The sequence below is a fragment of the Balaenoptera acutorostrata genome, chromosome 1, assembly GCF_949987535.1.
Source record: "Balaenoptera acutorostrata chromosome 1, mBalAcu1.1, whole genome shotgun sequence".
NCBI lineage: Eukaryota > Metazoa > Chordata > Mammalia > Artiodactyla > Balaenopteridae > Balaenoptera > Balaenoptera acutorostrata.
In genome coordinates, this window is record NC_080064.1 from 97,573,504 (window position 1) to 97,599,470 (window position 25,967).

General features: G+C 57.8%; 1 protein-coding gene across 5 annotated transcripts; it reads left to right on the forward strand.

Moving 5' to 3' along the window:
• The first annotated feature begins 1,920 nt into the window (after positions 1–1,920).
• KCNC4 (potassium voltage-gated channel subfamily C member 4) lies at positions 1,921–24,821 on the forward strand. Of its 5 annotated transcripts, none has more exons than XM_057550610.1 (4): positions 1,921–3,640; positions 14,575–15,511; positions 17,539–17,742; positions 20,102–24,821. In XM_057550610.1, exons 1-4 carry the CDS (start codon positions 2,972–2,974, stop codon positions 20,269–20,271), a joined length of 1,980 nt encoding a protein of 659 aa, XP_057406593.1. In that variant the 5' UTR covers positions 1,921–2,971; the 3' UTR covers positions 20,272–24,821. The 5 variants fall into 5 exon arrangements, with proteins under 5 accessions (XP_057406593.1, XP_057406597.1, XP_057406602.1 ...); XM_057550614.1 differs by having other exon boundaries at positions 22,784–24,821; XM_057550619.1 differs by having other exon boundaries at positions 23,695–24,821.
• Positions 24,822–25,967: the final 1,146 nt, after the last annotated feature.

Here is a 25,967-nt window from a genome sequence, read left to right on the forward strand (position 1 = left end):
TAAACTCTGAAATGCAGACATCAGGTCCAAGGGGTAGGGAGACTGGACACAAAATGTTTGCCAGCAAATGAGTGTTTCTGACTACAGTTCAGGATGCTATTTACCTCTTCTGCATGTTAGTACAGATCACAGATCATCATCATTATTTTGGTTTTCTGACTTCATTAATGACAAGATTTTGCTTATAAGGATTCCCCATATTTGTACTGGGCTTCTATTCTAACCTTTCCTCAGAGCACCCCGAAGCCCCTGTCTTGTTTCTCCCAGTATAGCCAGGTACTGCCTGATCTGGAAAAGATGGTGCACAGGTGTCCAGGGAAGGTGTGTTAATTACCTTGCATTTCTGCTTTAAAATCCTTCTTACGGTGATCTGGACAGACATGGAGGCTTGCCTAAAACTGTAAAAAAAAAAAATTTTTTTTTAATTAAAAAAAAGAGGATTAATTTAAAGATGTGGAAGAGGTCTGGACTTAAAAACAAATAAAAAATGAATCTGGGGCTTCCCTGGTGGCGCGGTGGTTGAGAATCTGCCTGCCAATGCAGGGGACACGGGTTCGAGCCCTGGTCTGGGAGGATCCCACATGCTGCAGAGCAACTAAGCCCGTGAGCGACAGCTACTGAGCCTGTGCGTCTGGAGCCCGTGCTCTGCAACAAGAGAGGCCGCAAGAGTGAGAGGCCGCGAGAGTGAGAGGCCCGCGCACCGCGAAGAGTGGCCCCCGTTCTCCGCAACTAGAGAAAGCCCTCGTACAGAAACGAAGACCCAACACAGCCAAAAATAAATAATAAATAAATAATAAAAATTAAAAAAAAAAATGAATCTGGACATTGCTCTTGGGATGAGGCCAGTCAAGTCGGGCTAGTGCCTAATGTTTTGGGTACAGCAGCTTCTCAATCACTTAGCAAACAGGTTCTCAGAGGCAGGCACTGTGGGAGCTATTAAGATGAAAAAGCAGTCCGGTCTGGAAGAGCTCAGGATCAGAGAAGGGAGATGAGACAGGAAAAGGGCAAAGTCAACTTGCAATGAGTGAAACAGTAGAACCAGGAGGTTGCTCCCTAGGATAATGATAAGCCACGGCTTTAACCTAATGATCTTTCATGGCCACCTGCCCCACACCCATAACAGCGCCAAGGCTACGGTTTCCTTCCGCCCGCCTAAACCAGGAGCTGCTTCTCTGCCCAAGGCCCCCGGGTCCCTTATTCCACCGCGGGGGCTTCGGTGACTGTGACACAGGCCGCAAGCATAGAGACCACGGGGATATTGGGCCCAGTTGGGGGCGGAGTCGTCAGGAGGGCCTAACACAGTGTCTGGGGCAGGAGGGGGCAGCCTCCTCCTAGCGACGCTATCTCTCCACTCTTTCTTCCCCGGTCTCCAGTCAGTCACAATTAACCGGCAACAAAGCGATCAGCTTGGTGGGGACGAGGCAACGGGAGCTGCCAGAAGGGGCGGGCGGAGGTCAGAGGTCAGGGGTCGAGAGCGCTTGGGTGGCAGCCGGACTGCAGTGGGAGGAGCTCTGGGCTCTGGGGAGGCGGGGAGCCGGGCCGAAGGGGGCGGGAGGGGACGGCGGCGGAGGCGCGCAAGGCGTGCAGGCGGCGGGGGGGTTACGCGCTTGGTTTGGCTTGGCTTGGCTCGGCTCGGCTCCGCGGAGGAAGGCAGAGCTCGGCCGCCGGGGCCCTGCAGCGAGCCGGGTCGGCCCCACGCAGCGCCCCGCCCACTCCGCTCCGCGGAGGGCGCACCCGGGCGAGGCGGCACCGGGAGGAAAAGGCGCCAGCAGAGAGCGGCGTCAGCTGCCAACGCCGGAGGGAGACGGAGAGCGCCCAGAGCCGCAGCCCACCGGCGTGGAGGCAACCCCCGCCCCTAGGGCACCTCTCGCCCGCCCCCTGCTGCGGGCCAAGGCCAGCGCCCCGCCCGGAGATGGGTAGACGCGTGGATGGCGTGGCTCTCAGCCCCGCCAGATCGCAGGAGCCAGGCGCCGGGGCGCTGCGCTGAGGCTCCCGCTTGTCGCAGCCCAGGAAGCCTGCAGGTGTCCTTGGCCGCTCGGCCGCCGTCCGGGAGACTCCTTCGCAGTGCCCAGAGCCCTGCTCCCGGGAGCTGCCCCGCCCCCAAGCTCGGCGCAGCGCAGGACGCCCCGTCCGAGGCCCCCCCGCCCCGGCACGGCCCCCGCAGCGCAGCGCCCAGCGCAGCGCAGCTCCCCGCCGCTGTCGAGCCGCGGACGCAGGACCGGAGGCTCGCTCCTGCGGGCGCGCTTGTTTTCCTTGTGCCGCCTCGCCCTGCGCAGCACCCGCCCGCCCGAACGCCGCGTTCCGCTCCGCCCCGCCCGCCATCCGTGCCCTGCGCTGGATTTATGAATGGGGGGAAGAGGCCACATGCCGCCGCCGCCGCCTTGTGTTGACCGCACGCAGCCCGGGCCCGCGGAGCTCCGGCTGCCGTGAGAGCGCCGGCCCGGCCCCGGCAGCCGCTTGGAGGACTTGTTGCTGCTGCGCTGCTTCCGCCGCCGCCGCCGCCGCCGCCGCTCCCGGGTCTCGGCGCGGACTGGGAGCCGGAGGGTGGCCCGTGTGAGTGTGAGCGCGCGCAGTGCGCCTGGACAGTGCGCTTCCCCGTCTGTTGTGGGGTGCAGGGGGGCGTGTCCCGGGCCCCGAGCGTCTGGGTGTCCAGTGCTAGCGGGGGAAGTGTGTGTGTGCTAGCCCTGCCTCCCAGGCACCTCGCTTGGGTCCTCGGCTCTCCTTTTCCCCTCCTGCCTCCCTCCCCGGCGCTGCCAGCCCAAACCCCAACCACCTGTGCCCCCGAGAAATCCAACTCCTCCCGCTCCGCGCCCCGGGGGGGAGGCAGGGGCAGGGCCACGCCGCAGAGGGGGCCGCCGCGGCCTCCTGCCTCCTCCTGGTCTTCTCCCCCTCCCCCGTCTGACGCTGCCTCCTCTGGAAGGGTGTTTGGAGGGCAGCGGCCGCCCCAAGCCGAAGCCCCGCAGCGCTTCTTATGATCAGCTCGGTGTGTGTCTCCTCCTACCGCGGGCGCAAGTCGGGGAACAAGCCTCCGTCCAAAACATGTCTGAAGGAGGAGATGGCCAAGGGCGAGGCGTCGGAGAAGATCATCATCAACGTGGGCGGCACGCGACATGAGACCTACCGCAGCACCCTGCGCACCCTACCGGGCACCCGCCTCGCCTGGCTGGCCGATCCCGACGGCGGGGGCCGGCCCGCGTCCGATGGCGGTGGTGCAGGCAGCAGCGGCGGCGGTGGCTGCGAGTTCTTCTTCGACCGGCACCCGGGCGTCTTTGCTTACGTGCTCAATTACTACCGCACGGGCAAGCTGCATTGCCCCGCCGATGTGTGCGGGCCTCTGTTTGAGGAGGAGCTCACCTTCTGGGGCATCGACGAGACCGACGTGGAGCCCTGCTGCTGGATGACCTACCGGCAGCACCGCGACGCCGAGGAGGCGCTCGACATCTTCGAGAGCCCAGACGGAGGCGGCGGGGGCGCGGGGCCCGGCGACGAGGCCGGCGACGATGAGCGGGAGCTGGCCCTGCAGCGCCTGGGGCCCCACGAGGGAGGCGCGGGCCCCGGCGCCGGGTCCGGGGGCTGCCGCGGCTGGCAGCCCCGCATGTGGGCGCTCTTCGAGGATCCCTACTCCTCCCGGGCGGCCAGGGTGAGTGGCAGGAGTCTGGGTCTTCTCTCGGACCGAGACTGACCGACTTTACCACCGCCTCCCTCCCAAATTCCCCTGCTTTCCGTGGGCCCCCAGGGGAATCATCCTCGCCCCCAACGCTTCATCAGGAGATTGCACACTTTTGCACTCCTGACTTACTACTTGGACCTAATCCCAGCTCCTGCTTTAAGGCATCCCCTCCCAGCGAGTGGGGTGCTCTTAGCTGAGCTCTTCCACTCCCTTCTTCCTGCACAGGCGGCCTCACTACATCTACTCACAATTCCTCTGAAGGACAGAGTCCTGGAGAACTGGAATGAGGCCTTGTGCTGGGGTCAGGCAGGATTTGGGGGAAAAAACTAGAGTGTAAGTGGCTACTCTGGCAGTTCCCTGTGTCCCATCTCATTGAAATCCTCCCAGCAGCTCAGTGTGCTAGGAACTGTGAGTTCTAGAGAAGGGGGCACGGGTTTCAGCCTCTTCAACCATAACAGGCAGAACTGGGACCAGAACCCAGACCTCTCAACCAGGTTTGGGAGAGCCCTTCTTTTTCCCAGGAAGATAAGTCAAGATGCCTGCCCCACGCCACGCCCCTGAGGCTTCCTGGACACCTGGGTTGTCCTGGCCTCTGCTGGGATGAGGGGAGAGTCAGACAGGAAGAGCCTAATGTTGCGGGCCCTTCAGGCTCCTGCAGCCAGTGGCCAGCCACAGGCTGCCTGGTGATGATCCCAGATTTGTTGCCGCTTCTTTCTTCCTACTGCAGCACAAATTGGTTTCCCAGAAAGCCCTGGTTCAGGTTACTGCTTGAAATAGGTGATGGGGATGCGGGCAGGGGGTAGAAGTGTAAGTTGATTTAGGCAAGATCTAGTTCCTTCCCACCATCCCCTCCCCAAGTCAGTCCAGTTTCCCCTAACCCGCTTAGGTGGAAGGGGGTAGTGGGGAAGGTAGGCTTGGGCATCTAAAAAGAAAAAAACACCCATGAAGGATGGCTTTAGATTCTTTAAAAAAAGAGACCCTCTGGGGGTTGGTGTCTGATCTCATGGCTGGCAGCCTGAAGCCTGGCTGGGGTCTGTCTGGGAGACAGGAAAGAGCAGCGTGATGTGTTGGGTCTGGGGACTGCCCCCTGCTGTGGAAGCTGGTAGTTTCCTCTGGCATCCCAGGTCGTCATGTTAGTGAGTCTCAGAGCCCTGCCACCCTCCCCAGCACCTCCTGTGCTGGGCCTCAACCCAGTCATGGAAGAAAAAGTTACACTCCCCTCACCCCCCCAGGGGAGGGCAGGAGATTGGGAAACGGGGCTGCAGGGAGGGGCTAGGCTGGCATAAATGCTCTACCAGGGCACATGCATCTCCTGCGTGGAAGAGGAGGGAGGAGCAGAGGGCTCTGGCTGAGGCGTACCATCCCAGGGCAGCCCCTGGAAGGTAGGGGCCTTCTTCCGGGACTGAGAGCAAAGCTAGGGTGCTGCTTCTGTTTGCCCTGGCCCTGGCTGGCTGCGAGTCCCATGGGCTTCTCATGCAGTCCTCTAACCCTGCTAGTGTTCGCTCTCGGCTAGGTGCACGAGGGCAGAGACAAGTGCAGATCCTTCAGGCTCTTTCGAAGTTGGGGGTGAGGGAGGAGAAAGCAGATTTAGCTTGATGGAGTTGGGCAAAGGGGGCAAGCCAGGGAGGCAGGAATGAGATGAGGGGCCCTATTTCCAAGCATTCTGGGGCCTCTGAGGACTTTACATCTGCTCAGGTTCCTCCCCCTTTGATTCCAAGGGGCTGTACCATCAGTGAGTTTATTTTCTCCTCAACTCACTGCAGAGTGCTCCAGCCAGGGCTCTCTGAGTAAGCTCAGAGCCTGGTTAGCCCCTGGAAATCCTCCAGGAGCCCAAGATACTTGGCCCTTTTGATGTAGAATCACAGCAGCCAGGGCGATCCAGTTGAGGTCAGAAGTTTGGGGCTGGACTGGGTAAATTCTTCCCACTTAACGAAGAAACCAGGATTCAGGGATGTTAAGTGTCATCACAGATCCTTAACTAATAAATAATAGAGCCAGCAAATCACCCCAAGTATCCTGCCTTCTGGTTGTTAATACTGATGTGCACAGCAATATGGAGCTTTGGTGGCACTCATGCCAGAAGGGGCTTGCCTCCTGCTGAGAGGCACAGGCAAAGGCAAGCCTTTAGCTGTTCCTGGGACATACAAGTGAGAATACAAAAGTTTAAAAAATTAATTGATAAACAACTGCCGTTTATTGAGCACACCATGCAGGTACTTTGCGTTAATCTCTAATCCTCCCAGTAAACTTACAGCGGAGGTATTATCCCCATTTAATAGACTGAGGCTGTGAGAGGGTAAACAACTTGCCTGAGGTCACACAGCTAGAGAGTGGTGGGCTGTGACTCAAAGCCAGGGCTCCCTCACTACCCAGCCCTTGCTCCTCGGATGATAACATGTTCTTGCCACTGAAGGAGGCTGTTTTTGAGGTGGATCGATTGTTACTCTGGTCTGGGAGGTGGCCTGAGGTTTTGTACCTCCTGTGGATGACATCAGAAAACCAGGGGGCAGTTGGGGACATCAGAAGGGACACTTACTCGGTTACGCCTCCAGGCCTGAGGGTCTGAGGTGCAGGGGTTCTGGGGCTGTGCCCTCCCTGCTCTGTTTACCCCAGGCCAATAATACCCCCTGCCCCTGTGCTGTCCCCTGGGTCTGTGCGCATACCTCCCCTCCCTCGGCCTCCTCCCTGTCTCCCTAGAGGAAGAGGGGGAGGGGCCTGCAGCACTGCGGTGGGCTTGGGGTGCTCACCGAGGGCCAGTAAGGGCAGAGGAGCAGAGCGCTGCCCCGGGCATCTCTTCGCATACAGCAGCTGGTCATTTGAGTAGTGCGTTATGACAGGAACAAAACAGATACAAACGGAAAGTGAACTGAGCTGATTATGGGAGCCTGTTGCCTAGCTACCGGCCTGGCCCGCAGAGCCATTCCTGTTTAGGCAGGCTCCAGCCTGGGTGCTCACCCTGCTCCCTTCACAGCGGCTGGGTCCATGGGCGGCTGCTGCCGTGGTTCTGTTCCCATGGCCTGACCTGGGAGCAAGCACAGGAGGCAGGCTGGTCCTGTCCCCCTCTGCCCATTGCCTGTGGTCCCAGGCAGAGGGAGGGCTCAGCAATGGCGAGGGTAGCTTCCCAGACTGAGGCGGACCAGTCAGGGTTTGTGCAGCAACCAGAGCTCTAGAATCAGGCCTTCCTCCTTTTCTGAGGGCAGACAGGAGACCTGATGAATGGGACCCTGGGACACTCACCATCCCCAGTCTCCAGAGGTCCCAGGGGCTGAGCTGGCTTTAGTCCAGTTATCGGCCCTATTAAGGATGATAGTTCTCCTTTGGCTAAATCAGTACCTAGATTGAGTTTTCTCATGGTGTTTCCCCTCTGAGTAGAGGAGGTGACCCCACAGGATCCCACTGCCCCAGGAGGCAGCTGCAGCTGGGGTTTCATACTGCTTGGGCATCCACTCTGCCAGCTGTCAGGTGCTGGCACACCTGCACTTTTTTCTAGTATCTGACCCATGTGAGGCAGGGATTATTAACCTCAGCTTACAGAGAAGGAAACGGAGACCCAGAGGGGCTTGTTCAAGGTCGCATAGCTGGTGGTAGAACTAGGATCCAAGCCCAGATCTTGTGCATCCACGTCTGTGCTTGTCCCCTGCTTCGGCCGCCTCCTGGGGCTTCTGCTTGGAGAGGGCCTCTGACTTCAGGAGGGCCCTTCGGGGAGGGGAGGGCCCTTCTGCTCTCCTCCCATCCCTTCACTTCCCCTTCCAAACTAAAGCCCCCGTCTCCTTGCTACCTAGAATTGCTCACACCTGAGCTTGCTTTCTCTTTCTTTCCCTCACTGTGGGGCTTTTTGTAGGACAGAAAGAAAGGGGGCTTGGTTAAGAGAAGAGACTAGGTGTTCCGTGGCCCAGGCAGAGGAATGAAACCGAGGCCTTCTAGGAAGGAAATGCAGAGCTTGCTTCCTGCTCACCCCATCTGAAGGCCCCAGCTTCTCTGGCCTGGGTGCTGCCTGGGACCAGCCAGCCGGTGGGCATGACAGGCTTCCGAGTGAGGGCCAGGACTCGCAGTCCCATGCCCTCTGGGTGAGGAAGGGCCAGGAACCTGAGCCCAGGAGGCTGGGTGCCCCAGCTTCCGCAGCACCCTTAGGAGGGCAGTGCCAGCATGCCCCAGGGCAGTCGCTCTACCGCCTTCCCGGGAGCGGAAGCAATGTTAGGCCAAGGGCTGCGGGCCTCCCCCCACCCCTGCCCTCAGGCAGCCTCCCAGTCTCCTCCTGGGTTTGTTTTCTGTTTTCCTCTCTTGTTCTGAACAGACCAACATTTGTCTCTGAACATCTTGTCTCTGGATGACGAGGTGTTTCTGCTTGTCACCACTTGGGGTGGGGTGTAAAGTGGGGGAAGGGATAAAATAAACTTGGGCTATTTTGGAGAGTTGGGGGAAGAGCAGGCAGGAACAGAGGCAACTGGGCCTTGGGAACCGGGAGCCCCCAGGCCCTTCACCTCCACCTGTGGTCAGTGTCAGCCTGGGATGCTGGGCACAAGGGTACTCAAGCCACCTTTGTTCCTTGGCAGCCAGCCTGCCACGACCTGGCCCAGCTCCCTGCTGGGGATTTCTCTGGGCTGGGTGAAGGTTACTGGCCCCTGGCAGGCGTCCCCATCAGGCAACTGGCTTGACCCATCCCTGAGAGCCGCAGAGTCTTGAGAGCCCAGGTGCCTGGAGGGATTCCTAGGCATCCCTTTGTCATCTCTAGTCCTAGTTAGTGAGGCTGATGATCTCTCCTCGTGACAGGCTCTCTAGGACCAGGAGAGGGAGCAGGCAGTCAGCTTGGCTTCAGTCATTCAGAAAACATTTATTGAGCACTTAACTACCTGCCAGACACCAGGCTGGCCTCTATAAATATAAAGATGAGTTAGAGGTGGTCCCTGTTCCTAAAGAGAACCAGATCAGGTGGAGTAGGTGGCAGTTGGGGAAAATTGAGTGACAAGAAATGGTAATAATAATACAAGATAGATCAGGAGAGGGGCCACAGTAGTCTTAAAAAATGAAGTTCAATAGGAGGTGAGAGGGGGAAGTGATAAATCCCACCTCTGTGTGAGATGAGGGTTGGTTTGTTTGGAGGGGGTTGGTATGCAGGGAAGCTTCAACAAGGAAATAGAAGTTAAACTGGGTAGGCCCTGCGTGATAGTGACTTAGCTTCCTTAAATAATTTTTAGAAGGAAGCCAGTTATAAATAAATATATAAATAAATATTCAATGTGGGTAGTGCTTAACCATGCAGAGTTAGGGAAGAAGGGAATTTCCTGGCCAGGGGACCAGCCAGAGCAGAGATAGGACAGCATGGGACAGAAAGTCTAAGGGGCAGGGGTGTTTTGACGGATAGGCAAGAACCTGGAATTGCATTTGTCTGGATAAGTTCTTGGCCAGTGATATGGACTGGACTGAATTCCTTCTGGGGCTGGGACTCATCGGCTCTAGGCAGCCAAGTGGCCCTGAGAGGCCCCAGGTGCTAGCTTGGCAGGGGCTGAGCATGGTAGAGGCTGGCTCTGACACCGGAACCAGAGGGTCCTGGCTCAGGATGGGAAGGCCCAGGGCCAACCAGGTTCTGCTCTTGGGCAGCCCATGAAGGGAGAGGAGCTGGGGTCCCTCGGCTGGGACCTGGGCATCATAGTACAGGTCCTCACCCAGGAGCCCAGGGACAGCTCAGAGATGCCTTGCCTGGCACACTTCCTCTTCTTCCATGCTTCTCAGCCCGCAGGGCTGCCCACTCCCTTTCCAGCACCACCTGGGCACTAGGATCTCACTTCCCCAGAAGGCTTAGCTCCTCATCCCATCCCCTCAGATCTTCCTCTGCAAGTGTCTTTGGCTGTGTTCTCAAATTTCTCTTCTCCTACACTTCATCCTTAATATAGGTTTTTGGGCATGAGTCTTCTTATGTTTATCTGTCCATCTGTCTCCTTGGCCCTTCCTCCTTGGGCTCCCCTCCCCTGCTCCTGCTGATTGTATTCAGTTCCCAATGACTGGTGTCTGTCACCTCCTCCCCACCCCCCCCAACCCAGCCTCTGCCGGATTTCTGAGCCACTCTAGGCTCGTTGGTAAGTTTTACAAATATCATTTCTTTTAATCCTCAAAATAACCCTATAAGATAGGTACTCTTATCCTTTCAATACATGAAGTATGCTGGTAGCCTCAGGGCCTTTGCACTGCGTGTTCCCGCTGCCTCTGGAGTTCTGCTGGATCTTCACATAACTCATTCTCTCACTCCTTCAGGTCTCTGCTTCGATGTCACCTTGGCACTGAGGCCTTGCCTGACCACCCTATTTGAAATAGCTGCCCCGCCCTCACACTTCTTAACCTCCTTTCTTTTTATTTTTCTCCCTCTTATACCATCTGACATACTATACTTATTTGTTGACAGTCTCCTTCCACTGGAATGGAAGGTCTAAGGGGCAGGGCTGTTTTGTTTCCTGCTGTTCCACAGCACCCAGAGCAGTGTCTGGCACATTGTAGGTACTCAGTTTTCCATTTTATGAACAAAGATCCTAAGGCTCAGAGAGGGTAAGTAACTTGCCCAAGGTCTGGGCAGTAAGTAGTGGAGCTGGACTTGCGTCCAGACGTGTGTGACTTTACATTTCCGCCAGGGACAGTCGTGGGATGAGCTCAGTGAAGGAGGCTGGTCACAGGGCTGGCCCACCAGCTGAACCACCTGGGTCTCTGGAGATAGATGGGTCCCCAACAGGATACAGCCAGCCAGTGTGAGGGGCCCAAGGGAGCAGGAAGCTCGAAGGAGCAGCACTGTCCTTCACAGAGGCTAGGACCCTCCTGTCCAGGGTGGCGAGACCCTCCTGTATCCTCCCAGCTGGCAGGAGAGGGGCTGCTGCTGGCCAAACTAGTTCACACGAGCGGTTTTCTGCTTGGGCAGTTTTGGCTTTTGTTTTCTTTGGCTGCACTGTGCGGCATGCGGGATCCCAGTTCCCCCTCCAGGGATCGAACCCACGCCCACCGCAGTGGAAGCGGAGAGTCTTAACCACTGGACCGCCAGGGAAGTCCCTGCTTGGGCAGTGTTGACTTCCAGCAGAATCCATGCCTTCTGTCCCCACACGGTGGAAAGAACGGACAGCTTCGGCTATGGGAACCAGCCAGGTCACTTCTCCCCAGGCCTCAGTTTCATCACCTGTAAAACAGCAGAAAGGGCATTGAATTCAATGACCGTCCGAGTCCCTTTCTCTTCTGTGAAGCAAAGGCTTTGTGATATTTTGGGCTCCAGATCCAACTCGTCCTCAGAAGCTGCGCGCAGGTGTTCACGGAGGCCCCCTCACCTCCTCAGCTCTGTCACCATTCATTGAGCACTTACTGTATGCCAGGCACTTGCTGTGTAGAAGCTCATTTAATCCTACAGTAACACTACTGGGTGCACTAGTAGTGTCCCATTTTGTAGCGAGGAAACAGGCACAGAGTGCACCGTTTCCCTGACTTAGTGGCAGTGCTGGGATGAGGCACCCAGGCAGCTGACCCCAGGGCTCCTTAACTCTCCTTTGCCCTCAGTCTCAGCTCCCTGAGGCCGCACAGCCCCATGGGTGGCAGGGGCCAATGGGGAGCGCTCTGAGGGGCCCTGCCAGCCTCGCAGGATGGGCCAGGGTTGGGGGAGCGGCACTGGATAGGAGGCTCAGGTGTGAGGCCTTGACCTCTAAGCTGGGTGATGCTGCTGCAGCCGCTGCCTCCTCGCTGGTCCCTTTCAGGTCCCAGTCAAGGGTTGAAAGCAGAATGAAAGCAGTATTCCTGCCACCAAAGGGAAAAGCCCTGGTGAAAGGCACCGATTGCAAGCAGAGCCACCACTTACAAAATAACTTGGCTTGGGGAATAATTTAGGGCCCTGAAGGGGTACCTGTAACTTCGGGACCCACCTGGGGCACCCTGCCAGAGCACAGGCCACTGCATCTATCACCGCTCGGCCTTAGGTCTACCTGTCTGCTCAGGGAGTGAGGGCTTCCTGGGACCAGCCTGGAGGGGCCACAAGGGAGACTGAGGCCTCATGTAGGTTTCATCAGGGAGGAGTGGATTGTCCCCATCTGTTTGGTCAGAGAGGCCAAGAGGAAAGAGCTCTGAGCTGTGAGTCAAGAGACCTGGCCTCAGTTTAATCCTCAACAAGTCATTTGCCCTGTCTTGTGCCTCTGTTGACCCTGAGAAATGGACACACGTGGCTCCCCTTTCCCTGTCCGCATCCTCTGAGAGGGTGGCAGTGAGGGGTAGAAGTAAGTAGATGGGATGGTTCTGTGTTTAAAAAAAAAAAAAAAATGAGTGAACACTGCAGGAATTCAGGGGGTTGTTCCCTAATGCAGGAGGGAGGAGTGGTTTGCACCCACTGGGCCTGCTGCAGAAGGAGCCCTTGGGGCGGAGTTGAGGAAGGCACCTTGGCCCTGCTGGTGAGAGAGTGGCCCTGGCCACAGCACCCGCCCTGCCCTCCCCTCCCCTTCCCTCCCTGCGCCCTCTACTCAGCCCCTGGGCAGCTCTTCCTGAACTTCTTTTTCCAAATCACCAATTAACTTCACGCTGGGCTCCCAGGTGGGCCAACTCTCCCGGCTAACCTTTCCTCAGAAGAGCACAAGCTTCTGCTTCCCAGGCTTCCTGGCAGATCTGGGATGTGCTGGCCCCACCCCTTACCACAACCCCCTCTGCTTGGGAGGGCGGTACCAGGACTCGCGGTTCCCAGCATCACCATGGCCACTGGACAGGTGCCTCCACCACCTCATCTCTGGATGGCCCTCGAGAGCCATAGGCTGGAGCTATTTGCCTAATGCCCATGTCAGCCCATATCGTCTTGACAGCCCATTTCTCAGGGGAAGAAAAATGAAACCAGAAAGGGAACTTGAAATTCACCTTCACGGGGCAGGGAGGAGAAGCAGGCAAGAGAAACTCCAGGCAGAGTTGTCAAGTGGAAAATGGTGTCTGTGGTCTGCTACCCTGCTTCTCCTAACTTGCCTTAACTGATCAACCTGTCCAAGTGTAAATAAGATAAGTCTTACTGTGTGGCGGGTGTCTGTCCCAAGCCAAAGGTACACATTCCTAAGAGTGAAATAGCAGTCATCAGGGAGCTGGCTGGGAGCAGTGTTGACAATTCAGAGAAGACTTTCCTGGGTCTATGAACTGACCCTGCCTTGGATGTGTGAAGAGAAGGTACAGCCCCTGAGTTAAACAGTGCTGAGTTCAAGTCTGGTTTCCATCCCTTCCAGGCTGTGTGACCTTAGGCAAGTATATAACCTCTCTGATCTTCAGTTCCTCCTTTGGAAAATGGGATGATGGGGCCTACCTCACAGGGAGGACTGAAGGTGCTAACACATATAGAGTGCCCAAGTATGCCAGGCACAGAATAGACGGCTAATGAATGTTCATTCCCAAAGTTCCCTCCTCAGACTCGCTCCTGCTCCAGTAGCCCTTGGAGGTGCTACTTCTTGCTTCATTTTCCCAGATCCCCCTGTATTCTCCATTGGTGTTTTGCAGTACTAAGAACAAGTTGTGCCCACCCACCTCACCCGTCTCGGTGCAGACTCCCAGGGAGGGAAGCATCTCTGAGAGGCATCATTAGACGGGGGACAATGCCATGGCCAGGTGGAAATCAGAGTGGGGCAGGCAATGGGGGTTGCCAAGGGGTCGTGGGGCCACAGTCCTCCCTCATCTATCTAAGCTCGGCCCGCTGCTCAGGGAGGAAGCCCATCCCCACCCACCAAGCAGGACAGGCAACAGCAGGGGGCATGGACTCCAGCAAGGAGCACCCTGACAGTGGTGAATGGCATCACATGAATAACAGATGAAGGCTCCGTAATTGGTGTTATTACACATGCATTTCATCTCCATTCATAATGATTGGACACTTAAACCCAGCCATTCCTTTGCTGAATGCCGCTGTCATCATTCTAGCCGAGATCCCAGCAGCTGTCCAGATCAGCTGTTGCCACACTCTGATCCCAATGGGTGCAGTTTATTTTTTGTTGGCGCTCAGTGTCCCAGGAAATGTCAGTTCTCGGGAAGGGGAGGGGCGGCTATTCTGGGCAGACTACCCTGTCTCCTGCCCTGGAGCAGGTTGTCTTTCTTCAGACGCTTCTCACTGTCTGGGCAGTCGGCTCAGACATCCTAGGGTGAGAGGCAGGCAGGAGGGGCTGGGACTTGGGGCTTGAGGAGGTGGGTCACGGCCGGAGCTTAATAGGTAGAATGCCAGCCCCCTGCCTCTAGGCATATCCCTTAATGTAGTGGCCCTCGCAATTTAGTGTGTATCAGAATTACCTGGAAGGATTGTTGAAACATTACTGGACCCTCCGCCCAGCATTTGTCATTCAGTAGGTCTGGGTGGGGCCCGAGACTTTGCATTTCTAACTAGTTCCCAGGTGATGCTGACGCGCTGGTCCAGGTCCTCACTTTGAGGAAAACTGCCCTAAAGCCTAGTTACTTGAGGTGTGGTCTGTGGACAAGCAGCCTCACCTGAAAGCTTGTTAGAAATGCAGAATCACAGGCCCTGCCCCAGACCTCCTGAATCAGAATGGCATTTTAACAAGGTTCCCGGAGGATTTATACAGCCATTACAGTTTGAGAAGCCTCAAAGCATGATCGGGTTAGAGGTGGGCAGAGCCAGGTGGTAGGCAGGGCCAGGCAGCTATCATCCTCTGTTCAGTTCCTTCCAGCCAAAGGCAGCCTCTAACTTCTGGGCACCATGACAAGGATTGGGACGTATTGCCTTAAAGCACGCAAGCAGAGGGATAAAGACCCTCCGGGGAGGGAATTCCAGCCCCAGACTGTGTACCTTAATCTCCACCTCTCACCACCTAACAGACTGCCTGGTGACCCACGGCCCCTCCCTCTACAGGCCGAGGGCCCTGTCCCTGCTGGGTGCATCTGTCCCTGACAGCTGCCCTCACTCTCCTCCCCGCCCATAGGTGGTGGCCTTTGCCTCTCTCTTCTTCATCCTGGTGTCCATCACCACCTTCTGCCTGGAGACCCACGAGGCCTTCAACATCGACCGCAACGTGACGGAGATCCACAGAGTGGGGAACACTACCAGCGTGCGCTTCCGGCGGGAGGTGGAAACGGAGCCCATCCTGACCTACATCGAGGGAGTGTGCGTGCTGTGGTTCACGCTGGAGTTCCTGGTGCGCATCGTGTGCTGCCCCGACACACTGGACTTCGTTAAGAACCTGCTCAACATCATCGACTTCGTGGCCATCCTGCCCTTCTACCTGGAGGTGGGCCTGAGCGGCCTGTCGTCCAAGGCGGCTCGCGACGTTCTGGGCTTCCTGCGCGTCGTGCGCTTCGTGCGCATCCTGCGCATCTTCAAGCTTACGCGCCACTTCGTGGGGCTGCGCGTGCTGGGCCACACCCTGCGCGCCAGCACCAACGAGTTCCTGCTGCTCATCATCTTCCTGGCCCTGGGCGTGCTTATCTTCGCCACCATGATCTACTACGCGGAGCGTATCGGCGCCAGGCCTTCCGACCCGCGGGGCAATGATCACACCGATTTCAAGAACATCCCCATCGGCTTCTGGTGGGCCGTGGTCACCATGACGACGCTGGGCTACGGGGACATGTACCCCAAGACGTGGTCAGGCATGCTGGTGGGGGCGCTGTGTGCACTGGCCGGCGTGCTCACCATTGCCATGCCCGTGCCTGTCATTGTCAACAACTTCGGCATGTACTACTCTCTGGCCATGGCCAAGCAGAAGCTGCCCAAGAAACGGAAGAAGCACGTACCTCGGCCGCCTCAGCTGGAGTCGCCCATTTACTGCAAGTCACAGGAGACCTCGCCCAGGGACAGTACCTACAGTGATGCCAGCCCCCCTGCCCCAGAAGAGGGTGTGGTTGAGAGGAAACGGGCAGGTGAGATTGGGGGTTGGGAAGGAAAGCCACCTCTCCCCCAGTGGCCAGGGGAGTTCCCAGGTGAAACTCAGCCCTTGGAACTTGGGATTGTGCTTTTATTGCTCTGGGCTTCCCTAATTATAAGGCGTGCCTTTATGAGGGCACAGTATTGAGGCTGAATATCTATTCTCTGATAGCTTCCTGAACATCAGGCTCTGTGGAGTGAGTATCCCACTAAATTTAGGCTGCTATGGGCAGTGCATGGGGCTGTAAATTAGAAGCCTGGGTTTCTAATCCCATCTTGGCCATTGCGCTGTGTGCCCACAGGCCAGTCACTCACCCTCTCTGGGCATAGACTCCTCACCTGTAAAACGGGAATGCTGTCAATGTCTTACCCCGACTTTGACGAGACCCAAACGAATGATGGCTATGAACGTCCTTTAAGAAGTTAAAACCACTTTACAAATATCAGGTGCTGTCATTATTAGCTGGAGAGTAGGGCAGCTGTTCTTCTGAGGAGAATCAACACATGAATCATTTCTTTCCAAACGTTCCAGTCTAGTGTCTCTTGGCCTGATAAATGTGATAACGTAATGGCGGTGGGAGGCTGCCTTCTGTTTGGCACAAGCTAGGTTGAGTCCTGGGCTCGGGGTTGAACATGGGACGGAAGGGAACCAAGAGGGAGCAGCCCAGACAGGGTTGGGAGAGGGGAAAGGAAAGGTGGAAGAAACTGGTAGCTGCATCCTGGAACGGGAGGACCTGAGGGTCTGAATCGTGCTCTTCAAGGATGAAAAAGGCCACCCCAGGAAAGCTTGCTTCTACCTGAGTCAAGAGTGAAAGGAAATTGGCTTCACCCACAGCAACGTGAAATTAGGTTGGAGAGTGGGAACCCAACTGTTAGGTACGGGATGGGCTCCTGAGGGAGGTATGGGATTCCTAGCATGGGGGGGCCATTGGATGCCAGGCCACTGGGGAGCGGGGCGGTGGGGGAGGGCAGTGCCAGGAGACTAAGGTAGCAGCTCCTGTCTCGGCTCTGGGGGCAAAGTGGGACTCGTCCTTGTGGGGAGGTGCCTGACTTGGGACATTCACCTGTGGCCTGTTGGTGGGTGCCCATCCTACGTGTCGGAGCCACTCACTCCCTGGGGTCATTCAAGGGCCCGGGTCTTTCAAAGACCTTGATGGAACAGCACCCATTAGGCCCCCCTCTTCTCCCCCACCAAAATGGTACCCTCTTCCCCAATCCCTGTACATAAATCTCCCAGCCAGTACCCCAGGGAATTTCAGCTCTACCCTTAAGTCCATTCAGGGCTCAGAGGGTAACTTAATATCAAAATGTGCAAGTCCCTAGGCTGGCTTCGCAATACCTGTGGCGCCATGAGCCGTTCCTCAGCCTGACCCTAACTGCTCGGTCACAGAAAGGGCATCCCTGGCCACTGCCTTCAGACCAAGGAGCCTCCCTTCTCCAGATCCCAGGGCTCAGCTCTCATCTGTGCTGCTGCGTGCCTGGCAGAGCAGGGTTGGGACTAAGAGCCCACAGCAGTAGGAGCTGAATTGGAGCCTCTTCCCCTCGGGGTCCTCCCCAGACACAGGGGAGCCCCGAGAGCAGAGGGCCCTAAATCCTTCAGGCACTGACTCTGGCTTGGGTGCCTGGTGAACAAGAATAAGTGCCTTCGGGTGGTCCAGGAAGACAGCTGCGGAAGCCACGCTAACAGTTTAACCCTGGCAGTGCTACCCCCCACCACAACAAGCCAGGCGTTCTCCCAGGGAATGCAAACTCATCCGAGTGTCAGCCTGAGCCAGACCCAAGGAAGAAGCCGACTCTGCTGCCTGCCTTGGACTGATCTCAAAGGGCCAACTTGGGGAATCCCTGCTTTTAGGGTATCTGTGGCCCTGGCCAAGGCTGGGAGGGAAGCCCACATCCTGTCCCCTGCCTACCAGGACCAGACCCACTTGCTGGCTCTGGCAACACTCTCCCCTTGGGTTGGGTAAGTCATACTTTAGGTCTGGGATCAGCCCTCATGCAGCCTTCTTTCTGTCTGCCCCTTTAGACTCCAAGCAGAACGGCGATGCCAGCGCGGTGCTGTCAGACGAGGAGGGAGCCGGCCTCACCCAGCCCCTGGCCTCCGCCCGCACCCCGGAGGAGCGCCGGGCCCTGCGACGCTCCGGCACCCGAGACAGAAACAAGAAGGCAGCTGCCTGCTTCCTGCTCAGCGCTGGGGACTTTGCCTGTGCTGATGGTAGTGTCCGGAAAGGTATGGCTCCCCAGGCTGGGCAGGGGGGGTAGCCCCCACGGAGCTGAGTCTCCCCAGTGTCCCCCATGGAGCTTGAGGTCTCCTCCTCCTCTGAGGCCATGGACACCATCTCCTCTGCCTCAGATGCGCCCTCGCTTTTAGGATGGGTCCCCTGATATTCCAGTTCCCGGATTAGAAAGGCCTGCAGCATCCCCAGAAGGTACACAGAGCCCCCTGGGTGCCCACGGGGAAGACAAGTACTAGAGGGTGAGGGGACCCCAGATCAAGGCTCCTGCCACCCCCTCCATTTTATTGCCTCTCTTCCTCTGGTTCCTGCAGTGGTCTTCAGGCCTGGCTCCACATGGTCATTGCCAGCCTTCCCCTAGGCCTCCCTTAAACACAGCTCAGGCTTCCCCAAGTGAGTAGTCCTGGGAGATGCCAACACCATTCAGGAGTCAGGGTAAGAATGGGGTGCTGGTGTGAGGTCTTCAGAGAGCCTGGCTCAGGCCCCACCTCCTCCGTCCTGCACTGGGGGTTCCACAACCCAAATCTGCAAGCCCCTGAGATGGGACTGTTCACTCCAGGTAGAGCCAGAAGGTGACCAGGGGGAGGGGTGGACAGGGAGAGTGGGTCCCCTCTGAAGTGCATTCTGAAGGATTTGGCGAGTTCAAGGGAAGGCTGAAATTCCATCAGCAGACCCCATGCAGAAGCTGGTCAGTGGAGCTAGGGATTCCTGGCCTGAAAAAGTGGGACTGAAATGATTAGGGATGGTTGAGAGCCAGTGGTGGCTGAGAGCCAGGGCTCTCAAGGCCAAGTGTCCCTTCTGCCCAGCTCCTCATCACTTTTTTGTTTTTCCTGCCTTGTCCCTGTGACCTAATCTCTCTAAATAGCCTGCCTAGTTTCAGGATAAACCCCAACTCTCCCCGCAAAAAGCTCTTCCCTGGGTTTGCAGGCCACTTCTTAACTAACCTTCTTTCAGCCCAACACCCCGCCGCCACTTCCCACCATCCCCAAACCTCAGACCAAAGTCAGGTAGAGTGAGGCAGGGGCAGTGGCTGCTGTAGGAATAACCTGTGATGTCTCTGTCCCCCCAAGGATGTCCCTTGGCCTGCCCAGCCCAGGCAGCCTCCAGGAACACCTCCCCAGGCCCTTGCCCTGGCTTGCTCAGCACCACTGTCCCCAAGGGATCCCCAGGGCACCCTGACCCTAACCAAGACCTGAGAGGTATGCGTCGTGCTTTGCTGGGCATGTGTCCTATTGGGTGGCAGAAGCAGGAGCAGCAACCTGGAACCTGGAGATGGCCCGGAGGCTCAGTCTCCTCACACCCTCTTCTGTGTTCTTCTGGTCCCCCCTGGCCTCTGTGTAGCCCACTCCTTGGGCTCTGGATGTGCCTCTCCCTCCTGCCCCCACCCCAAACACGCTGTGGCTTCCACTGTGTCCTAGTTCAGACCCAGAGTCTTGCTCTGGCTGGAGCATGCTAAGTGGATGGTGTAGAAGGTGGGGTGAAGGGGACCCCACCCCCCAGGTAGGACTTGAGCAAACGGAACTGAGTCCTGATCACCCCTGTTTTCATCCAGAGTGGTGAGGGGCTCAGTGGAAGTAGCGGTGCACAGGAGGCTGTGAGGTTGCAGGTCAGAGCAGGGACCATGAGGGCCTGGGGAGCAGGTCCCATCCGAGGAGGAGACTCTGTGTGTGCATGCATGGGGCCGGGGGGCCTGCGTCCCACCACGTCGTATCTCTCTGGCTGCTTGTGGGGCCCGGCTGCTCTATTTTCTAGATGCCTCCACACTGCTTCTTGGCAACAAGCATGTAGCTCAGCCAATTAGAGTGACCTTCGAGAGGGAACAGGTGGGTTGCTGGGAAACAGGCCCTGCTAAGCAAGCGTGGCAGTTAGCATCGCCAAACTCCCAGTGCGCGCTCGGCAACTTTCCCTGTGCCAGACCACGCCACACTTCTCTGCACTTGGGCTACATTCAGACCCAGGAGTGAGTGGGCCCAGGCCTCCCCCGGCCACCAGCACAGACCCCATGTGACCCTGTAGGTGCATGTGACTGAAGGTGAACTCCCTGGAAGGAAAGTGATGAGTGCTAATTAGGGCGTCTTAGGGTTGAGCAAGGAGGGTACAGAGGGCTGTAGGGTCTTCACGCAACTGGAGGGAAACCTACCTGGGGACAATGATAGGGCAAAGGTCAGCTGAGTGTGGGGCCCAGGGGTCCATCCAGAGACCAGAGAAAGTCAGGGAGCCTTTCCCAGGGGGACCAGACCCTTCCACCCAGTCCCGGGGCTGCCCGCCCTGCAGGGTCCCCGGAACGTGGATCCCATGGAGCATCTCAGGCAAGGAGCTGCGCCCCTCTGACCCACGTGCCTTTTCTTCACCAAGGCTGTGAAAAGTCCCGGAGTCTAAACAACACAGCAGGAGCTGCTGGAACCAGTCTGGGGCTATCTCAACTGGCATCGCGATACAGCTCACCCTACCCTCCAAGAAAGCTCCTGCTCTCCCACCCCTTCCACCCCCTCACCAGCCCACCCCCTGGACACTCAGCCCCATAGCTGCACCATCGGCTCGCCCCGCCCCTGGGCGCACTCGCGCAAACAGGCACACTCACATGCCTCCAGCCCTCGTTCCTCTTGGGGCCTGCGGAAGCCAGGCAGGATGCAGGAGAATTCAGGCCCCCAGGCCTCTCCTCCACAGCACCCAGCTCCCCAAAATGTTCAGCTCTGGGACCTGAGAGTGAAGGAGAGATTACTTCCAGGCCTTCTATCCCGCTCGCTCCCGTCCTGAGATGAGGGTGCCGTCACCCCCAGGACTGTGTCTCTGGGCCCTGCCTCCCCCTCAGGGTCCCACCTAGATCACAGCAAATGCATTTCCATCCCTCGGGGCCTTCAACCAGTAACCAAACAGCCTGCAACTGAACATCTCTGTCTGTCTGTCTGTCAATCCCACACCCAGACCAGCCAGGAATAAGGCTGTCCCTTGGGGCATCTCTGCCGGTGTGTGAGGGCTTGACTCCTTGGGGGAGCAGTGCCACCTGATATTCTCCAGCCCTGCCATGGGGTGCAGGTGGGCGTTCCTAGAGTCAGAGCCCCAGGATTGGCTGCCTAGGCGCGGGGAGGTCCTCCTCTCGGGGGTGGCGCCCAGCAGCGGAGCCCAGCATCCCATCTGCACCCCGAGCTGCAGTATCGCTTGCCATGCTGCTTCCTCTGCTTCCCTGACAATTCTTCTTCCTCTCCTGCTCCCTCCAACTCCCAGCCCTGCCTCTGAGTCACCTGCCGCTCCCACCCAGCCTCTGTGCTCTGTATCGCTGCCAGAACCGGAGACTCATCTAATTTCTATAATTAAGTGTATTCATTTACCTAACGAGCCAGGGAGCACAACAGGTCTGTGAGTCATTGAGTGAGCAGGGGTGCGCCCCGGGCAGGGGCAGCTGAGGGGAAGTGTAGGGACTGAAGCCATCCTGCCCCCACCAGCTCCCTTACTGGCAGCCTGCTGCGCCCAGGGTGGGCCGAGCCGCAGGGGGCCCCTCCCCAGCGCACCAGCCAGGCGCTCCAGGACCTCCTCAGCCCAGGAACTCAGAACACCTCAGGCAAGACATTGCCTGTTTCACCTGATGGGAATTAGACCTGACAGCAGAGCCGTGTGCCTGGCAATTTTTAGAGTCAGATTATGCAACTTTGTCGAGGGAATGACTAAGTAAGGTCCATGTCTGGTCCTTCCAGAGTGGGCAGAGATAGGTACCGCCAGACAGCATTTTGGGACTTGGCAGGAGGCTGGGGACTCTGGAGGCCACCCCAAAAGGTGAGCTGGGCAGAAAGGTCAGACCGTTTCATGGCGCTGGAGGGGTGATGAAGAGCCTGCTCCAGGAACGTCCCCATTTCAATGCCTTCTTCAGCCTTGGGCAGACACAGGGATGTCCCTTCCAGGAAAGTCTGTTCAGGGTGGGTCCTGGGCTCCCCCAGCCCTGCTGTGGTCTGTGGGGCCTGCCTCCTGCTTGCTCTCAGAATGACGAGAAGAAGAGCTGAGGAAGATACAGGGGCGTCCATGCCACTGCCCCTCAGAAGGGGACACGGACAGGGAAGCCCTGTGGAGCAGGACGGGGAGCAGGGCACCTTCGACCCTTTCAGCCCAGTCTCAGAGCCCAGCTTCTCCTCCGGGAGGATGGGTTCGGTCCTGCCCCTGCCGGGCTCCCTGGTGCAGGGGTCCCGGCTCTGACACGGACACGATGAGCTGGGTGTCCGGTGTAGCATGGGCACCACAGCTATTTTCTCCTCTCACTCGCCTTTCTGGTTCAGGGAACTGAGGCGGCTATTTCTGTGGCAGCCCTCAAGTTGTCAGGAGCCCAAGTTTCCACGGCACCCACCGCCTCCTTCCCTCTTCCCTCCCACAGGGACGGGCATGCTCATGGCACCCCCATGGTGGGCACAGATGTCTCTGGGCGACATGATGCAGGAGTGCCAGGCTGGAGCCCCTAGTGCCTTGGGAGGTGGGCTCCCACACACCCCTCCTGTCTCTCTGGCTTCTGTAGGGTTGACACAGGATTGAGCGTGAGCTGACGGGAGAGCTGAGTAGGCCGCCTGCCCCAGCTCCTCTCAGGGCCCTCGGAAAGGGCAAAGTGAGCCCTGGAGTTTACAGAGCCCCACTGTACACCAGGCCCTGCCTGGGGAGGCGGCTGCCTGCATGGGCCTCAGGTTTGCCCAGGCCTCGGGCCTCCCTCCTCAGGAGAGGGCACTCCCTCCCACCCACAATCTGAGAGTGCAGTTTGCTTTACCTTGGATCTGGACTTGGACCTCTGCCCATTACTTTGGCTTCTAACAGCCTTTCCCCTGCAGCTGGGGCCCAGCCCCTCCCCGCAGAGCAGGGAAGCAGCCCGGTTAGGAGTTGTTGCCCCTCCAGTTTGTACCAGGGCTGCTGACAACCCTAGAGGCCACTTCTCAGCCCCCAGGGCTTCTGAGAGGGGTGGCTGTGAGCTGGAGCCAGAGGGGAAAGTGCCTGTTCAGCCCAGAGCCCAGACTGCATGGGAGTCAGAGGGGAGGCTGCATAACAGCTCCGGCTGCCCTTTCACAGAGCCTCCTGGAAGACGAGGGCCTCCTCTGCCCTGGCCAGAGAACATCGCCTTCTCTGGTGTGATGCCTGCCCCCGCAGCAGCCTCCTGCCTGCCCTACCTGTGCCCCAGTTGAGAAGGTAGGGGAAGGGAAGGCCCAGGCCACTGCCGTCCCAGGCTGAGGAGGAGATGCCGAGAAGGGCTCACTGAGGGGTTGGGTTTCCTGCTGTCTCTCCTGAGATGGGCACAGTCGTCTTCCCTGACCTTCCCCTTCAGCATTCACCCTCCAGCTGCTGGGACTCTGTTCCTGCCCGATTGAGGAAGGGGACTGGGCAAGACACGGCAGCACACTCAGGAGCCTTCCTCACCAGCCCCCTGGGACAATGGGCTAGCCCCAGGTGGTGATGGCAGATGGAGCTATGTCAGGGGGGAGCACAGGCTGGGCAGGCAGCAGCCCAGGCGATGGCCTGTGGGCTGTCAGCCCCCACCCTGCCAGGAACCTCTCCCACTACCTCGATGCCAGGCTGCAGAGCTGTGGTCCCTCTTCCCACTGCACTGCAGCTTTGAGGACCTGAGGTCTCCTGGTTCCTGGAGCTCATTACCTAACAGGCATGGAGATAAGCTGTAACATCACCTATGGGTCACCGTGGCCCACTGCTGGGTTGGCAGAGGGGTGATGAAGGGCTCACCCCCTTTCCTCCCTATCCCCACTCTTCCTGGACTCTTAGCTCTGGGCCCCATGCCTTCCAGCTCCGCTCCTGGCCTACTCCTCAACCCACCGCCTATAGGTCAGCAGCTGCCTTCCTTCTAACATCTCATTCTTTGTTTCTCCCTTTCTTTTGCTGAACTCCTTACCCACCCCACCCCCAAGAAGGCAATGTTGAGCCGAAAGTGTGCGTCCCAGTGTCTCACACCCTGTGCTCTTTAAACACAGAGACCTGCCAAGATGCCCTCTCGTCCAACTATGCCCAGGCTGAAGTCCTCACCCTCTCTTAAAGCGGCACCAACGTGAGAGAGACAGGCAGACAGACAGAAAGCCAGAGGCTTAGGGCAACTCTGGAACCCAGGCAAGAATCTTTCGCTGGGAAAGACTCAGATATCCTTGATTGCACAGGACTGATGGGAAACCTCCCATGTGACCCTCGGGGCCCAGAGCCATTGGGTCTGATGTTCTTGTTCTGTTGTACATTGAAGAGATATATATGCACATATAGTATCTATATTCATACATACTATACTATTGTGTGTAGTGCATGTGCTCTTGGTGGTCTGTCTTCTTCGTTAGGCTATGTCTCCCCAGGCCCTCGCCCCACCCCCACCCTCACTCCCTTCCCCTTCACTGATTCCTTGTTTCTGCTGAATATGTGTGTGGAATATCCCAGGAAAAGTGTACCTGGGAACTGCCAGTCCAGCTGTGTGGTCCCTGGCTAGACTCTCCCTCTTGGGAGTGTTTCCCCTGTGGGCCAGAGGCCTGTGGAAGCCCAGATTGCCCCCTGGGGTCACTGCTCCACTAGCCTCACCCCACCCCAGATTGGGGCTCTACCTCCCACCCCACGCCCCAGTTGTTGGGGGACTTCCCGGGGCTCCTCTGCAGCTTCTTCCACTCCTTTCTCCACCTTCCCTGTGTCCTTGACTGAGGGGGTGTTTTGTCTCTTTTTATTTCTGGTTTTTTGTTCTGTCGCCTTTGTCCATTTGTTTCCAAAGATGCTGCTGGGCGGACGGGCAGGGAAGGGGTCTGTCTGCCCATCTGGCTCAGGGGTCTGAGAAGGGAATGCTGCGGGCGAGCGGAGACCAGTTGCAATACAGTACTTCCTGGCTGGTGGCCGGAGTATGCGTGCAATAGCCGAGGCCAGGTGCCCCCTTCGACCTTGGCCTCTGCCTCTGCGTAGGCCCTCCCTCCCCACTCCCAGCCCGCCCTGCCCCTCCCTGGTGTTGGTCGTCCTTTTCTAAAGCTGTCCCCTCGTGTGTCTGAGGCATGCCTAGGCTGGGCCCTGCCGCCCTGTCTGCATGCCTTTGACTGTCATGCTGTGCTCAAGCCCCAATAAAGACATCTGGAGCGTCCTGCCGTGCTCGCTGTGTGAGTGACTGCCTCCGCCTCTCCTTTCTGTATCTGTGGGGACCTCCCCGGGCTTCCCCCAAAACACCCGAGAAATGCAACACACTCCTAACCCGCCCCCACCAGGAATCACCAGTGCAGCCCAACCCCTGCATTTAGAGCCAGACATGAATGCTCAAGATGAAAAGTGATCTGGCCAAGGTCACGCCAAGAGGACTAACCTGGGACCCCGGGCTTCTGGGCAGTGATCTCCACTGCTGCCACCGCCCCCCCACCACCCCCAGCAGTAACATGGAAGAAGAGACTGTTGTTTGTTTAGGGGGTTCCACTGTATTCCTGCTTGTTTTGCAGGGGGCATCTTCTCTTCCCTGAAATTGCACCAGTTCTATGTGGGCCAAGGCCCTGGGGATGCCGAAGTCGTTGTGATGACTGGATGGATGGTGGCTGATGAACTGAGGCTGACAAGGGGCTGGGGGCACAACTGGGACCACTTAGGGCTGGGGAGTGAATGGTCCTGGGCCTAGAGAGGATGGGGATGGTGGTGAGTGATGCTCAGACGTCATCCCTCGCTGTTGTCCCTCTCACACTCACACAGGGGAATGAGCAGGGCTGGCTTCAGGGCCATGCCACCTGTGCAGTCACTCAGAAGGGCCCACAACTGACTTAATGCTCAGCTGTTACCGTCTTGAAGTTACTGATAATTATTGAAGAAGGGCCCTGTGTTTTCATTTTGCACTGGGCTCCGCGGATTATGTAGCCAGGCCTGGGCACGTGTGTGCTCTCTTTACTCTTTATCCCAGGTGTAAACTTAGCGTCAAAGGGGCCTCAGTTCAGGGTCTTGATCTGCCACTTCCTAGCTGGGTAACTTGGGGCAACTTGCCAAACCTCAGTTTCCCTGCCTGTAGGATGGGGATAATGATAGCCCCTGTCTCAAGAGCCAGTGAGTGTAAAGGCCTGGCCCAGTGTCATCTGTCTGCACATGGCATGCAGTAGATGCACAGTAAGTGTTAGCTCCCTCCTCACCCATTTCCTGTTGCTCTCAGCTTTTCTCCCCAGATTTCTGAGATTGCCTGGTCCAGTCACACCAGGAAAGGACAAGAGCACACCGGGGGTGGGGGGTGGGGGGTGTTGGTGAGGACGGCAGGGCTGAG

Excerpts from the sequence above, each read along its gene's own strand:
- KCNC4 (XM_057550606.1), top strand. The coding sequence starts at position 2,972 with ATGATCAGCTCGGTGTGTGTCTCCTCCTACCGCGGGCGCAAGTCGGGG. Across the intron at positions 15,512-17,538 it reads GGTTGAGAGGAAACGGGCAG|ACTCCAAGCAGAACGGCGAT; the intron begins GTGAGATTGGGG and ends CTGCCCCTTTAG. Across the intron at positions 17,743-18,816 it reads TGATGGTAGTGTCCGGAAAG|GATGTCCCTTGGCCTGCCCA; the intron begins GTATGGCTCCCC and ends TGTCCCCCCAAG.